The 16,999-nt window shown below is 43.6% G+C and overlaps 2 protein-coding genes across 2 annotated transcripts in view; one reads left to right on the top strand and one right to left on the bottom strand.

Annotated features, from left to right (window-relative positions):
• Rab14 (RAS oncogene family member Rab14) overlaps positions 1 to 16,999 on the top strand; it is a 512,826-nt gene that overhangs the window by 445,950 nt on the left and 49,877 nt on the right. The gene's annotated exons all lie outside the window — the stretch shown is intronic.
• The window catches only part of wds (WD repeat-containing protein wds), an 86,092-nt gene continuing 81,737 nt past the window's right edge, over positions 12,645 to 16,999 (bottom strand). The window contains exons 8-9 of the mRNA XM_080277738.1: positions 14,502 to 14,589; positions 12,645 to 13,364 (exon numbers count right to left, since the gene is read on the bottom strand). Of these exons, the coding sequence (XP_080133864.1) occupies positions 13,264 to 13,364; positions 14,502 to 14,589 (189 nt within the window). The 3' untranslated portion in view covers positions 12,645 to 13,263. The remainder of the gene's footprint in view (positions 13,365 to 14,501; positions 14,590 to 16,999) is intronic.

Genomic DNA, 16,999 nt, shown 5'->3' with positions numbered 1-16,999 from the left:
TAACCCTTCCAGAACTTCTGCAATGTCATCCTGTCATCACTGTCACAGGCCCTCACCAACCGCTGCATAGTGCAGTGGAGATAATACACTTTGAATGCAGCAATCACCCCTTGGTCCATGGTTGCAACAACGTGGTGTTAGGGGGCAGGAACACCACTTCAATGTTGCTTGCCCATTCTTCATCGCAGGAGGGTGGCTATGCGCGTTGTCTACCACCATGAGAAATCTGTTCACCAAATTCTCCCTGGAGGCATACCTCTGACGACACGAGAGAGGTACGAGTGGAAATATGATGAACAGATATCAGATGTCAGCCAGGCTTTCTTATCGGACTTCCAAATCACCCCAAGATTTTCTTTCACATACCCCACCAGAGCCCTGGGGTTCTCAGAGTGACAGACAAGGAGGAGCTTCAACTTGAGGTTGCCCTCGGCGTTACACCCTAGCAGGAGTGTAAGCCAGTCCTGCAAGGCCTTGAACCCTGGCGCTGACATTACCTCTGTAGCAAGATATGCTCTGGAGGACATTCTCTTCCAAAAGAGCCCAGTCTTGTCAAAATTCAAGACCTGCTTTGCAATGTAGCCACCCTCCATCATGATGCCTTTCAACTCGTCAGGAAACACTGCCGCCACCACGGCATCTGCACTCGCTGCCTCATTGTACATTTTTGTGTGGTGGAGATTAGCTTGCCTCTTGAAGTGGTCAGACCACCCATGGATAGCGTTAAAGGTCTCACTAGCATCAAGATCCTGCCTCACCTTGATTTCTTCCTGTAGTGAGAAAGCCTTGGTGCAAATAACTGCCTGGCTCATGGGTGCCTTCCTCCAGTTCTGATCCTCCACCCACAAGTGAAGCATCCGCTCCAGCTCCTTCATTGCAGGCTCTCTCTGGCAGGTGATACGGGAGGCAGATAAGGTTGCAACCTCCCCAACAGCAGCCTTAATGGCCTCCCCCTTCTTGATGATGGTGGAGACAGTCAACTGGGACAGGTGGAGAGCCGAGGCAATTACACACGCACTCTCGCCGTTTTCGTGACACTTAAGAATATATAGCTTGACTTCTAGAGACAGAGTTTTATGCACACACTTCGTGGGAACATCACCAGCACCAATACTAGCAGGCTGCTTACTACCCCAACTAGGGCCTCCATTAGCATCACCACTAGCCCCACCACGTGCAGCACCCTTATCTGACATAATCACAGTTATTTAGGCCAAAAATCAAACAGTTACATTCCACACATGACTAGTATCACTGCTCTATGCACGGCACTGCTCATACTCAGGTACGATGCACTGTGATAGCAGCTTGTGTAATGTTGGTGATGCAACACAATGCATGATGAGCGAGCATAAGAGAGTTCCTCACTCTGAGATGGCCAGTGCGAGCAGCATGAAATGGGTGAGCGCAAGGTGAGCGATGGCTGTGGGGGCTGCGCAAGCATTTCTGCAAATCCTGTGAGGTGGGTGGGCTCAGCTGGCCGCGGGAACTGCCATGATTCAAAATTTCAGCCTATCGCCTGTGGATGCAATGTCAGACGGCCCATTGCTAAACTGGGGCGCGGCCATCGTCCAACGGGGGATGTTAGTATTTGTACCACCATCGCAAAGCCGGGGTATTGCATCTAGGGGTATCATATATTGGGGTATTACTGTATATACATAATGCTGCATTACACCTTGTATAGTAGCATCAGAAAACAAACTTTAGATGGGTGGTGATATCAAAGGCTGGCTTGTGAGAGAAATATACTGACGTGACAGATCAAACATTAGTGCAGAGCCAGATATTTGTGTTTAAGCCTATCTGTGTATTTTGACTCTATCGGATACATTTCTGTGAAGCTACAGAATGTGGTGAATGTTTTTGGCATATCAGATACAGCCAGGATGGGGGCTTGAATGGTGAGTGAATGGAAGCGTGGCCCATTGGACTGGGCAAATTTGGGCTGTCTGGACGTTGTTACTCCTCACCCTGCCCTAGGGTGGGAAAGGAGGTCCGGATGATGATGATGGTGAGGATGAAAAATATATATATATATATATATACAGTCATTACTCATTTTACGATGATTCAGTTTACAATAATTCGCTACAACGATAATAGAAAACTCTATCTATCTATTGCCAGATGCCTCAATCCTGTTCGGGGTGGCCACAAGCAAATCACCTCCACGTCGCCCAGTCCCCCACCATTTCACTGCCCCGCTTCCAACTCACACCCCCCTCTCTCATATACCTCTCCACCCCATCCCTCCATCTCATCCTCGGCCTTCCCCTCCCTCTTCCCCCCTCCACCTCACTCACATACACTCTCTTCATCAGTATTTCACCCTCCATCCTCTCCACATGGCCAAACCACCTCAGTGTATTCCTCCTAACGCTTCCTATCACATCCACATCCACACCACAATGCTTCTTTATATCCTCATTTGTCAGCCTGTCTCTCCATGTAACTCCACAGGCTCCTCTTAAATAACTCATTTCCACTGCTCTCACTCTTGACTTGTGTCCTTCCAGCAATGTCCAAGCTTCACTTCCATACGTTATACAATAGTGTCATGTAGTAACTTTTTCACTTCCATGTTCACTTCCCTGCTTCTTATCACTGGTTTCAAGAAGCCAGCAACCTTTCTTCCCTGCTGTACCCTTTCAAGCACTTCACCCTCCAAACCTCCATCCATCACACTACCCAAGTACTTAAACGTACTCACATTTTCCAATTCCCCACCATCCAACTTCGCTGTACATTCACTGACTTCATCTCTCCCAAAGACCATCACTTTATTCTTCCCTACATTCATCTTTAGATTCTGTTTCTTACACACTCTCCCAAACTCATCCACCAAGCCTTGCAGCTCTCCTTCGTCTTCACTCAACAACATAGTATCATCTGCAAACATCAGTACAGGGAATTTCCAAACACTACTCTCTCTCACCAGGGCCACTCCAACATCCACTACCCTACCTTGTACCTCTTTTATTACCCCATCCATGTACAGATTGAACAACCATGGAGACATGACACATCCCTGTTTCAACCCAACCTTCAAAGAGAAAAATTCACTCAGTTCACCATCCACATACATACTCTTCACAGCACTCAACAACTTCCCATCTACTCCATATATTCCTAATACTTGCCACAATCCTTGTCTATCCACCCTGTCATATGCTTTCTCCAAATCCATGAAAGCCACATACAACTTCTTTCCCTTCTCTAGAAACTTTTCCACTAAAGATCTAAGAATGAATATCTGATCTACACAACCTCTTCCCTTCCTAATGCCCCCCTGTTCTTCTCCAACTAATTCCTCTGTTCTTTCTCTAACTCTGTCATTAAGTATCCTACCATACATTTTCCCCATTATACTAAGAAGACAAATGCCCCTATGATTACCACACTCTTCTTTTTCCCCTTTTCCTTTGTACAAGGGAATAATTATACCTGACTTCCAATCCTCCGGGACTCTACCTTCCGCCCAGGCCAATCTGCACATTTTCCACATCCATTCTACTACTATCTCTCCCCCATGCTTCAGCATTTCACCACACACTCCATCAATTCCTGGGGCTTTCCCCAATTTAACTTTCTTCATTGCTTCCACAACTTCTATCCTACTGATTTCTTCCTGTCTTCTCACCTCCCTCCTTCTCCGAGCCATTCCCCAGCCACTTATACTTGCATTACTTCCATCCTCTATGTTCAACAATTCCTTAAAGTGTTCTCTCCATCTGTTCACTTTTTCTCCCTTCTCCACTAGTAATCTACCATTTTTATCTTTCACTCTCCTGCTAACTTCACTTCCACCCTGTGTTACTCTTTTCTCCTCTTTCCAGAACATTTTCTTAGTCCCTCCACCCCAAAATTCGATTTACAATAAATTTCCCGCTATAACGATTTTGCCATCGGAAAGCACCAGGCACAGGCATAGGTGGAGACACTTCAGCAGTCTGGTGCACTAGCCCTCACTGCCTCCCATATGCTACATTCTGCCTTCTTTATTGTATGAACAGCTGACTCATTCACCTCAAACATACGGTTCCAAGACAATTCACAGGTGTAGGTGGAGACACTTTAGCAGTCTGGTGCACTAGACCTCACTGCCTCCCGTATGCTACATTCTGCCTTCTTTATTGTGCGAACAGTTGACTTATTCACCCCAAACATACGGTTCCGAGACAATTCACCGTCAAGTCAATTCACGATCAAAACATGGACGAGTCCCCGTCAGGACAATTTGCACCCTAGACGATTCCCCGTCATTCTATAAATATACTTATTATTGATTAATTAATACTTTACTAACTAATTGTCATGGGGATTTTATAACTCATATAATAGTAAAAAAACTAGTGCACTGTACTTGCTAAATTAACTGGTATGTAAATAAATGACGGGGAATTGTCCTGACGGCGAATTGTCGCCGACATTCCTTCCCTAAGTTTGTCCAACACTTTAACTTTCTCTGTCAGCGACATCACTTTACGAGTCCGTTTTGGTGTGTTACCATATGCATCACTAGCACTACGCTTAGGCCCCATGTTGACAAACAATGCAAGCAATCATTGGAAGGCAGAAAAATAAACCACAAATAACAATTCGCAAGTCACGCACGGTTCAACCGTCGGATTCAAACTGACTGTGTGGTGTGTGGTATACCGACCTCCCCCCCCCACATACACACACACACACACACACACACATATGTATGCACACGGGCAGCATGTAGGCATTTTTATATTTTATTTATTTCTCTCGTATATTAAAATTATTTATTTGAATATAGTACTATAATTTTATGTTTTAATTATTGTATGAAAAATTCGTCGATAACCGAAATCGCTTCTGTGGTTTGTGTGCCCAGTGGTAAGGTCAGTGCCAGTGTAGGCCCCAGTGCTATGGTTGGTGCAGGTATGGGTCCCAGTGCTAAGGTTGGTGCAGGTATAGGCCAGATTCCCCTCCCCCTAACCTGTTCCTGTCTGACTCAAAGGCTGACTACTGGTGCCGGTAAGCACAGGGGACGACTTGGACCAACACAGGAAGGAATGAAGGTGGGTTGTCATTTATGGTTCAGTCTTGATTAGGTGACTTTGGGAAGTTGAGTTGATATAACACCCATTTTATAATGGATTTCAATCTCCCGATTTACGATAAAATCAGTATACGATGAGGTATGACCTGACGTAACCCCATCGTAAAACAAGTAGTGACTGTATATATATATGGAGCCTCTGTGGTACAGCGGTAGAGTGTGCATTTCGCACGTTGGTGGACGAGGGTTCGCCTCCCACCAAAGTTGTAAAAACTTTGGGAATCGTTCACCAAGCCGCTTGCTACTTTGGCGGACATAAGGGGTGCTGTGGATGAACCAGTGTCACATACTAATATGCTTGCACCCACTCGGCTTAAGGCGGGCCGATCACACTTGGTTCACAGACTACACACACACATCCAAAGCCACTACAACATTACAATTACACTCACAAGCACTTCTCACCCTACATACAGTCTCTACCAGACAGCCTAAGCTACTGGGTAGAGATACATTGGCTGTATCGTCCCTGCTTCGGTAGGGATAGGCCGGTTCTGTGGTGGACCTCAACGTTTGATGATGATGATGATTATATATAGATAGATCGAAAGATAGATAGATAGATATATCCATCCACCATCCAATCCTATGTTGCCCCATGAGGAACTAGGAGCCCGGGGCTAGGCAAGCTGGTCCTGCCATTTAAGATGAGAGTGACCAGCCTCACCCATCCCTGAATGGCATCACATGAGCAATAAACCCCAACCACCACTTGGATATAAACCTGCACAGGCTCAATCTGAATGGAGCACCTTAATTACTCACTAAACCACCTGGTGCCATAATTTGGTTACATGGTTACCACCCAGCACAGTAAATGGTTTCTTGGTGTACAGGAAACCATTTGGCTTGTCACTCAGTAAAGTCACCCATAGCAGAAGGAAGAGAAAAGGAAGGAAAGAAAGACAGAAGAATGAGTGTAAAGTCACCTGTAGGCAGAAGGAGGAGGAAAGAATAAAGTAAAGAAAGACAGAAGAGGAAGAAGGGAAGAGTGGAAAGGGGAGACACCCAAAGCAGCACTATATCAAGTGAGTGGACAGTGAATGCCCTCACCTACCACAGAGTATATATATCATCATCACCATCTAATCCTGTGTTTCCCCATGAGCAGCATAAGAGTCTGGGGCTAGGCAAGTTGGTCCTGACATTTTAGATCAGAGTGACCAGCCTCACTATCCCTGAGTGGCATTACATGAGCAATAAACCCTAAGCATCCCTTGGACATGTAGTGAGTAGATGAGAAACAGGGGCATGGATGAAGTTGAGAGATGGAAGAGAGAGTTATATGTAGAGAGGAAGAGAGAGGTGAAAAGATTAGTGAGAGAGAGTAAGAAGAGAGTGGACGAGGAATTTGGAAGGAATTTCAGTGTACAGTGGAGGGAGTGTAAGAAAATGTTTTGGAAATAGGTAAAGAGAGTTAGAAAGGGTGACAAAGAAGTTAGTTGGGGAGTGAAAGATAAAAATGGTAGATTACTAGTGGAGAAGGGAGAAAAAGTGAGCAGATGTAGAGTACACTTTCAGGAATTGTTGAACATAGAAAATTAATGCGAGTATAAGTGGCTGGGGAATGGCTGGGAGAAGGAGAGATGTGAGAAGAGAGGAAGAAATCATTAGGATGGAAGTTTTGGAAGCAATGAAGAAAGTTCAAATGAGGAAAGCCCTAGGAACTGATGAAGTGTGTGGTGAAATACTGAAGCATGGGGGAGAGATAGTAATAAAATAGATGTGGAAGATGTGCAGATTGGCCTGGGAGGAAGGTAGAGTCGCGGAGGATTGGAAGTCAGGTATAATTATTCCCCTGTACAAAGGAAAAAGGGAAAAAGAAGTGTGTGGTAATCAAAGGAGCATTTGTCTTCTTAGTGTAATAGGAAAAGTATATGGTAAGATACTTATTCACAGAGTTAGGGAAATAACAGAGGAATTAGTTGGAGGAGAACAGGGAGGCTTTAGGAGGGGAAGTTTGTGTAGATCAGATATTCATTCTTAGATCTTTAGGGGAAAAGTTTCTAGAGAAGGGAATGAAGTTGTATGCAGCCTTCATGGATTTGGAGAAGACATATGACAGGGTCAATAGACAAGGGTTGTGGAAAACTATTAAGAATATATGGAGTAGATGGGAAGTTGCTGAAGGCCATGAAGAGTATGTATGAGGGCACTAAGGTTGCAGTGCGTATGGATAGTAAACTGTGTGAATTTTTCTATTTGAAGATCGGATTGAAACAAGGATGTGTCATGTCTCCATGGTAATTCAATCTGTATGTGGATGGGGTTATAAAAGAGATACAAGGTAGGACAGTGGATATTGGAGCAGTCCTAATGAGAGAGGGCAGTGTTTGGAAACTCCTTGTACTGCTGTTTGCAGATGATACTGTGTTGTTAAGTGAAGATGAAGGGAAGCTGCAAGGCTTGGTGGAAGAGTTTGGGGGGGGGGGGTGTAAGACATTGAATCTAAGGTTGAATGTAGGGAAGAATAAAATTATGGTCTTCAAAAGAAGTGAAGTCAGTGAATGTACACCGAGGTTGGATGAGGAAGAAATGGAAAATGTGAGTGCATTTAAGTACTTGGGTAGTGTGATGAGTAAGGATAGAAGTTTAGAGGGTGAAGTGCTTGAAAGGGTACAACAAGGAAGAAAGGTGGCTGGTTCCTTGAAAGTAGGGATAAGAAACAGGGAAGCAAACAGGAAAGTGAGCACGGAAGTGAAAAAGTTACCACATGATGGTACTGTGATACCAACTCTAACGTATGGAAGTGAAGCTTGGACCCTGCTGGAGGGACATAAGTCAAGAGTGAAAGCAGTGGGAATGAATTATTTGAGAGGAGCATGTGGTGTCACATGGAGAGACAGACTGACAAGTGAAGAAGTGAAGGAGCATTGTGGTGTGGATGTGGATGTGATAGGAAGCATTAGGAGAAATACAGAGGTGGTTTGACCATGTGGAGAGGATGGAGAGTGAGAGACTTATGAGGAGAGTGTATGTGTGAGGTGGAAGGGGGCAGAGGGAGGGGGAGGCCAAGGATGAGATGGAGGGATGGAGTGGAAAGGTATATGAGAGAGGGGTGTATGAGCTGGGAGCAGGACAATGAAATGGTGGGGAACAGGGCGACATGGAGGTGATTTGTTTGTGGCCACCCTTTACGGGATTGAGGCGTCTGGCAATAGATAGGTAGACCCTTTGGACATAAACCTGGACAGGCTCAATCCGATTGGTGCGCCTTAATTACCCATTAACTCACCAGGCACCATAATTTGGTTATGTGGTTACCACCCAGCATAGGAAATGGTTTCCTGGTGTACAGGAAACCATTTGGCTTGTCACTCAGTGTAAAGTTATCCATAGGCAGAGGGAAAAGGAAAGAATAAAGGAAAGAAAGACAGAAGAGGGAGTGTAAAGTCACCCATAGGCAGAAGGAAGAGGAAAGAATGAAAGAAAGATAGAAGAGGAAGGAAGGAAGAGAGGAAAGGGCAGACACTCAAAGCAGAACTACATCAAGTGAGTGGATGGTGAGCATCCCCACCAACCTATATATATATATATATATATATATATATATATATATACACACACACGACTACCAAACACCAAACCTTGTATGTATAGCGCAGTAATGAAGAAGCATAGGCAAGATCTCTATGTAACGTTTTTCTATCAATTAAGGGATTGTTTCGCTGTAGAACCGAGCTTGAACAAAGTTGCCAAATGCTGTTCATCTCTTCATCTCATGAGTTCCTCTACACTTATTGGCCCATCTACTGCCTTCTTTCTTATAAAATGCCATAAATTATCTTACTTAGACCACAGACAGGAAAGTGAGAGTAAATATTATGACTAAATAAAGACTATAATAAAAACTTATGGATGCGGGCAGTTCGTGCTTATTTCCACAGCATGTGTACACTACTTATGTGTATAAACCCACACAGTCATCCCACTTACATACCACCAGTACACAGAACACCTCACTCTCAACTTGTTGCTTTAGGCCTTCAGTTCCTTTTTCTCTCCTCTTTTCTCCTTTCCCACCTACGTGCTTATTATAATGAACCATTAATAGTTTTCAGTAAGACTTTCTTAAGCTGCAAAACAGTGTCTTTCACACAGAATCAGGCAAAACAATTACTGAAATCTTCAATAGAAGGCACTTTAATGTTTCTTCTGTCCATATTCGATATCCCGATATCGGCAGTGGATATCGGTATCGGTTCGGTATCAGGAAAAATGCAAATATCAGTGTTATATCGTTCAGCGAATCGTATCAGTTACACACTACACGCCAAGTCAACTGTCCCTCTCTCATTCTCTCCACTGGACACTGTATATTGAGGATCTATCTGTGTTCGACCGTAATTATACTTGTATGTGATTACTGTACATATTATTTATATGTATATTATGTACTGTATGGCACTACTGTACTATATGTACCATATCAGTACTTTATTGTATTTTATGCTTTATTTTAATCTTTCACTCATGAGTAATCATGTAGGAAAGTTTTTAGGATAGAAGGTTGAGATGGATAGCTCAAGGTGGTGACATATTATCTGGTGCAACACTGAATGGATAGCCATAACAATGAAAATAAACCTACACAACTTGTTCTGAACTTTCTGTGCTTGGCACAACAGTAATCTCTCGATTATCCAGATGACCACTACCAGGACCAGCCATTACTGGACGCTGTGATCTGGCTGTTCCAAACCATTAATCGTACAATTTTTCCCACTATCCGGACAATATTCTTGTATCTGTTTGGAAATTATGTCTGTGCAAAAAATTTCCACCCAGACAGGCAAGACTTGCTTGATGGTGCCACCATGTTGGGCTGGTTAGATTACCCTATGTCTGCCAGAGACCCCCTCCTCACTCGCTCTCAGTTCCCACGCATCGACTGTGTAGTGAGCAGCTCTTCCCGGACCACTGTTATAGTGGCACGCTTGGTTGCTGTCATGATGGTTCCCTACCTGCTTCAGTCCTTGCTATTCATTGCATGCCTCTTCCTAGGGTGTGTGCTGCTGGCCCCTCCACTGTGGAAAAAGATGAAAGTAGCATTGGCAGGAGATCCTGAGGAAGACTGATGCAGGATGGTCCACTTTTCGCATCTGAAAGGAGTACAAACTGGCTTGCTCAACCCTACACATCAGGAAAGCCCGTGGCAAATTCACTTAGTACACGGCAAACTTTGGCCAGAAGAATGGATGCAATACTGAACGGAAGACTATGAGTTTGCCCCAGAATTCCAAAGTCGGCAATTTGACATTGATCTGGAACTGCCAGCAACGGGCTGCAGGCGTGCTAGTGAGAGGCATCGAGTTGAAGGCTTCTGCTGAGACGTTCGTCCACCTTCACGACGCCCCAGACTTCAAGGTTGTTTGTTCAGGTTCAAGCTTCGACATGGCCTTGCCAATCGTACAACCCATGGCGAAGCTTTGGACACTCGTGAGGAGGGAGTGAAAGAATTTCGGCAGACTTTGTTAGGCTTGACTAAGAAGGAGGGCCTCGCTCTTGGTCAAGTCTATAATGCTGATGAAAGTGGCCTCTTCTGCCGCTCAGTGCCCACCAACACTCTGGTAGATTAGAAAGAGAAGTGTATGTCTGGCCATAAGCCGTCTAAGCACTGGGCATCTGTTTTGTGCTGTGCTAATGCTAACAGGTCACACCAGCTGAAACTCGTTACTGTTGGGTGAGCAAAACAGCCCCATTGCCTTCGTGGACTAATGGATGTCCTTCCTGTTGTGTGGTACATTCTGTGAAGGCCTGGTTTACCCACGAGATCTTCAGAGATTGGTTCCACAAGCATTTCGTCAAGGAGGTCATCCGTTATCAAACAGAGGAGTTTGGAATCCCTCGTGACCAGTAAAAGCTTTTCTTTTCCTGGACAATGCCCCCACGCATCCCTCCAAGAAAGAATTGGTTACGGATGACGGTCACATCAGGTGCATGTGTTTGCCACCTAGTACCACTGCTTTGATTTAACCAATGGACTGGGGTGTGATCGTGGCCACGAAGAGTCTGTAACAATGGAGGTTCCTCAATGAGGTGATGGTTGTTCTCGAGGAGGATCAGAACGAGCAGAGTCGGGAGCCGGACACGTGAGGACAGAGGACACTGGAAAACCTGTGGCGCTACAGTACAACCTTAAGTTTGCTGTGTACAACTGGGCAAGTGCATGGATGGAGGGCTTCATGAAAACCCTCGAAAGTGGTTGGTCTCGTCTCCTTCAGGGACATGAGAGCTGACGTGACTTTCTGGGCTTTGACATGGACGACTTCCACACTCGTCTTCATAATGCAGGTGAGGCTGAGGATGTCGATGACATACGGGAGTAGTTAGATAATGATGGAGGTAATCCTGGCTATCAGGTTATGTCTGACTTTGAGACTGCCACTTCTGTTGCTGCTACCCAGTCAGAAGAGAGTGACGAAGATGATACGGACGACCCGGAGAAGTGCAGTACTCCAGTAATCCCCGCCTGAGCACATTCCAGGCACATCTCAAGCAGGTGCCTGAGTATGCAAAGCACCCGGAATGTGACAGAGAGATGGTGTCTCCTTGCCTTGCGGATGATCTGTGTTCTGTGCAGGAAAGTGTCATCAATGCCTGAATCATCGCCCCTATCACCAGTCCAAGATCGACTCCTTTTTCAGGCCTCTGACCCCCGCCTAGTCCACCTCTGCTCTGCCACCATCACAGCGTCAAACCACGCCTTCAACAATGGAGCCTCAAGCTAGCACGTCGTCAGCCATGGTGTCTCCTCTGGACATGAGTTTGCAGCTTTTTTCAGAGACACCTGAAGTTGGCAGTCCATCACCACATCCCACAGCCGCTCCCTTGCGTTGACTGCTGGAGATCCTCGTTGGCTTTGACTCAGACTAAGCTCTTCAGACTATGCCACTAGACCACATGGGATGTACTGAGCAGTGCAACAGCTTCGCCAACCGCAGTACAACAGTCAGAGTCAAGGAGGTGGCAGGTTATTCAGCATGATGCCCAATGAGGAACTGTGGGTGTTTACTTTGATTTTATTCTAGCTTACTGTATTCTACCATGATTTTACTCTATTTTATCTTTATATTTCGTGTGCCTACTGCATTTTCCTTGTGTAGCTAGTTTTCTCATGTTTTTTTCATGTCACTGCAGGGTATGGCCCTTCAGTGGTGACTGCTTGTCTGTGGTTGATGGGTCTGCTTTACCATGGTAATTGCTTGGCTGTGGTTTATAGGTCTCCTTGACCAGATAAAGTAGTGTTAAACAACAGGAACAAGTGTTGAACAATGTACTGTTGTGTCCTTTTAAACTGGATTTCAAAGTTAGGTTATGTAGGAATAGGGACAAAGGGAGAAGTCCACTATCTGGACGGATCCAATACCCAGATATGCCTTTGGTTCTATTATGTCAGATAATAGAGGGATTACTGTAATTGACTCAAAGTCAAGTGGCCACCCCTTACGGGATTATGGCGTCTGGCAATAGATAGATAGATAGACTGTAATTACAAGGTATCTGTTTAACTTTAAAAGGGAAAATGAAGGCCAATTTGTACTACCACTTTTATGAAATGAGAATACATCATTAAACCTTTCCAAGTAACAGCTAAAGGTAATTTGTACATACTGTAATTTGAGTTGGAAGTCTTTGTAAAAACAAATTCCTTGTTTAAAAAAACTACTGGCTACAGTAAATCAGTACAATTTTGACATTACAGAAACAAAAACATCCTCTCAATATCCTGTACTGAGGGTCTTTAAAAAATAAGTGCCAATAAATACTTAAGTCTGAGATAATGTAAATGACAATGACACACTTCTACAGTACATATCAAATTTTGTAAGATCCCTATCTGGTGAAACTAATTTTTAGCCAAGAAGTATTGGGTTTATTGTTGTAAATTCCAAGTAAACTGGTTTGCAGTTTTCAGGTATCCATTAACAGCCCTTTAATACAAAAACATGAAAATAATAATATTTGTTATTTAAAAAAAAAAAAAAATTTGCTGTGCTACGTACATTTGTTGGTTATATACCAGTAACATACAAAATATTACTTACCTGTAATAATGAACTGTATGGCTTCATTGTTAAACAGTAAAAATATGATTCAAGACTGCTCATGGGATAAATTTAAATTTATCATATTACAAACACTAGCATTACTGGTATAACAAAGATTTACGTATCACTCTTCCAAATTTTAATGGTCTTATCGTTCTCCAGTGCTCCAGAAGCAATAATATTCTGTGTGGGATGACAGGCAGTACACAACACAACATCTGGAAAAAAAAAAATCACTGGAAAATCTGACTCATTTATCATATTTGACATATAATATTTATTTTGGGGATACCTGCTCTGAAACTCTTTTGATCTTGTATTTCTTATGTCTACCTATAACCAGATGTCTTAATCTCATAGGGGTGGTCACAAGCAAACTGCCTTTATGTTGCCTTGTCCTCTGCTAAGTGGCTGCCCTCCTAGTCACCTCTCCCACTCTTACACATCTCTTCTCCATCCCTCCATCTCATCCCTAATCTCCCATCCACCCACATACCCAACACTATTCTGGTCAATCTTTCATTCTCCATCCTCTCCACTCAGCCAAACATTTTCAGAATATTTTTCTTAATCTTTTCTGTCACACACATCAACATCACAACACTCCTTCATTTCCTCATCTGCCTGACTGTCACACTGCACAACTCAACATGCTCCTCTCAAATAAATTTTTTCCACTGCTTTCACTCTTGACTTGTGTCTTTCCAAGAAGGTCCAAGTTTCACTGCCATACATTATGAGTGAGGGATCATCATAGCGTCATACTCACTTCTCTATTCCTTATATCACTACTTTCAGTGAACTAAGAGTCTTTCTTCCCTGCTGTGCCCATTCATACACTTCATCCTCTAAACTTCCACCTGTATTCATCACACTACCTGCATGCTCCAGTGCACTCACATCTCCATTTCCTGACCATCCAGCCTCACTATGCATTTTTTTTTTCTTTATTTCATTTCTCTGAAAGCCCATAACTTTCAATGACATTCACTTTTAGATTCTGTTTCTTACACACACAAACTCATTCAGCAAGCCTTGCAGTTCCCATTCATCTTCACTTAACAATACAGTTTCATCAGCAAACAACGGTACAGGAAGTTTCCACTCACAACCATCTCTCAATAAGGACACTTCAACATCCACTGCCCTGCCCCTACTGTACAGCACCTCTTTTATGACTATCCACATACCATTATATACTGAACAACCATGGGGACATGATACATTCCTGTTGCAATCCAATATTAAGATCAAAGAATTAACTTTCTCCACTCACACCCTTAATGAGAGATACTTTATCATCCACTTGCAGGGTTAAAGTAATCAAAGACTAATAATATTATATACAACAATACCTGAATGTCCATCCAGTTTTTGAACTATTTCTTTGGTTTGAAGGTTCCAGATATAAATGAAGTTATCCTCAGAGCCAGACACAATCCACTGAAATATAAAAGAGTGAATCAGCAATCTGTATTGTGACAATGTTGAGGACGAAAATGGGTGTGTGCTAATAAACTGAAAAGACATAAAGAGCAACTGGAAAGAACGTTTAGAAAAACTAACGAGTTGGAATGACAAGAGCAGATCAGTGGTAAACATGACTGGATCTGGTGGTGAAGAGGGATTGTGGTACCCAATACGGTGAGAATAAAAGAAATGTAGAAGAATGTGAAGAGATTGAAGAATGGGAAGGCAACAGGTACTGATGAGGCATTTGCAAAGATGATAAGAGTTGAGGGAGTGGAATGGAAATATGCCTGAAGGTCTGAATAAGTGGAAAGTATATCTGTGCCACTGTACAAACACAGATGTGACTGATGCTGTATAAATTATCATGAAGTAAGTCTGCTTACAAATGCTGTATGAAAGACACTGTAAATCGAAGATTCATGAAAGATGCTGAGGAAAATATGAGTACCTCTGGTCAGTGGTGAACAGCGTCATTTTGGGAATGGCAACCAATATAATCAATTATGAGTGTGCCATACACAAGATTGTGAGTGTCTTTCAGACAGGATTGAAAGAAAACACTGTATGGGACATAGCTTTAGAATGTTCCGATGATTCCAGTTACTTAGGTGACAAAATCAGTGAGGGGAAAATGCAAAGACTAGATCAATTGCAAACATCAAAATGTGCATAAAGGAAATATGAGGATCTATTGTATTTAACCCTCTGGCCGCATTAGGAGATTGTGGTCACCCAACTAATTATTCTTCATAATGTGTCAGGTGGTGGTGGGTGGGGGTGCTCACCAACCACTCACTTGATGTAGTGCTGCTCTCAGGTGTCTGCTCTTTCCTCTCCTCCATCCTTCTTTCCTTCCATCCTCTTCTGTCTTTCCATCCGTCATTCTTCCCTCATCCTTCAGCCTATGGGTGACTTTACACTCCCTCTTCTGTCTTTCTTTCCTTCATTCTTTCGTCTTCCTTCTGCCTGTGAGTAACTCTACATTGAGTGACAAGCCAAATGGTTTCCTGTACACCAAGAAACCATTTACTATGCTGGGTGGTAACCATATAACCAAATTATGGTTTAGTGGGTAAGGCGCTCCAATCGGATTCAGCCGGTGAAGGTTTATATCCAAGGGATGGTTGGGGTTTATTGCTCAAGTACTGCCACTCATGGATGAGAGAGACTGGTCACTCTCATCTTAAATGTCAGGGCCAACTTGTCTAGCCCCAGGCTCCAAAGCTCCTCATGGGGCAACGTAAGATTGGATGATGGATGAATGGATGAATGTGTCAGGTGACTACAGTCCACAGCTGACAAAAAACTTTTCTGTACTGCATTCCCTCGAATTTGAGCTGTGTGCTAACCTAAGATATTCTGCCATCTCTTGTTGAAAAAAGTAACTAAGCCTGAGTAACAATAACAGCCTGAATAATAAAATTAATAGACTATCATGTTTTCTTTTGTTTTACCCAAGATGAATCACATGATGGCTGGTGTTATGAGTGATATACAGCAACCCCTTAATTATATGGATGTCCACTATCTGGACAATCCATCACCCAGACACTGTGATCTGGTTGTCTGAAACCATTATTCGTACATTTTCCATTTCAATCGGACAAAATGCTTGCATCCAGGTGGAAATAATGGCCGCGTGAACATTCTCACTCAGATGGGCGGGAATAGCCGGTGGCGCTGCACTGTCTGGCTGGGTAGTTCACCCAGCGTCTGCTAGAGACCCCCTTGGTTATTCTCAGTTCCTGTGTCCTGAACAGCTCCTCTCGCACAGTTGTTATGGTGGTGCATGTGGTGGCTTTTGTGGTTGTTCCCTACCTGCTTCAGCCCTTGCTATTCCTTGCATGCCTCTTCCTAGGGTGGTGATAATGGTCCCTCCACCAGGGAAAAGGAAGAGAGTAGTACTGACTCAAGAGAAGCAGGAGATCCTTGGTAAGATTGATGCAGGATGGTCAAATTGTGAGTGTTGATGCTGATTTTACTCTATTTTACTTCACCATCCACACGCACTGCAGCCTTCGCACCATCGTACATACTCTTCACAGCATTCAACAACTTCCCATCTACTCCAAATATTCTTAACACTTTCCACAATCCTTCTCTATCCACCCTGTCATATGTTTTCTCCAAATCCATGAAAGCCGCATACAACTTCTTTCCCCTCTCTAGAAACTTTTCCACTAAAGATCTAAGAATGAATATCTGATCTACACAACCTCTTCCCTTCCTAAAGCCTCCCTGTTCTTCTCCAACTAATTTCTCTGTTCTTTCTCTAACTCTGTCAATAAGTATCCTACCATACACTTTTCCTATTATACTAAGACAAATGCCCCTACGATTACTACACACTTCTTTTTCCCCTTTTCCCTTGTACAAGGGA

This window comes from Coenobita brevimanus, chromosome 71, assembly GCF_032717465.1.
Source record: "Coenobita brevimanus isolate Jiangsu-jjx chromosome 71, ASM3271746v2, whole genome shotgun sequence".
NCBI classification, from domain to species: Eukaryota; Metazoa; Arthropoda; class Malacostraca; order Decapoda; family Coenobitidae; genus Coenobita; species Coenobita brevimanus.
This window is presented reverse-complemented; position numbering and strand designations above follow the sequence as displayed.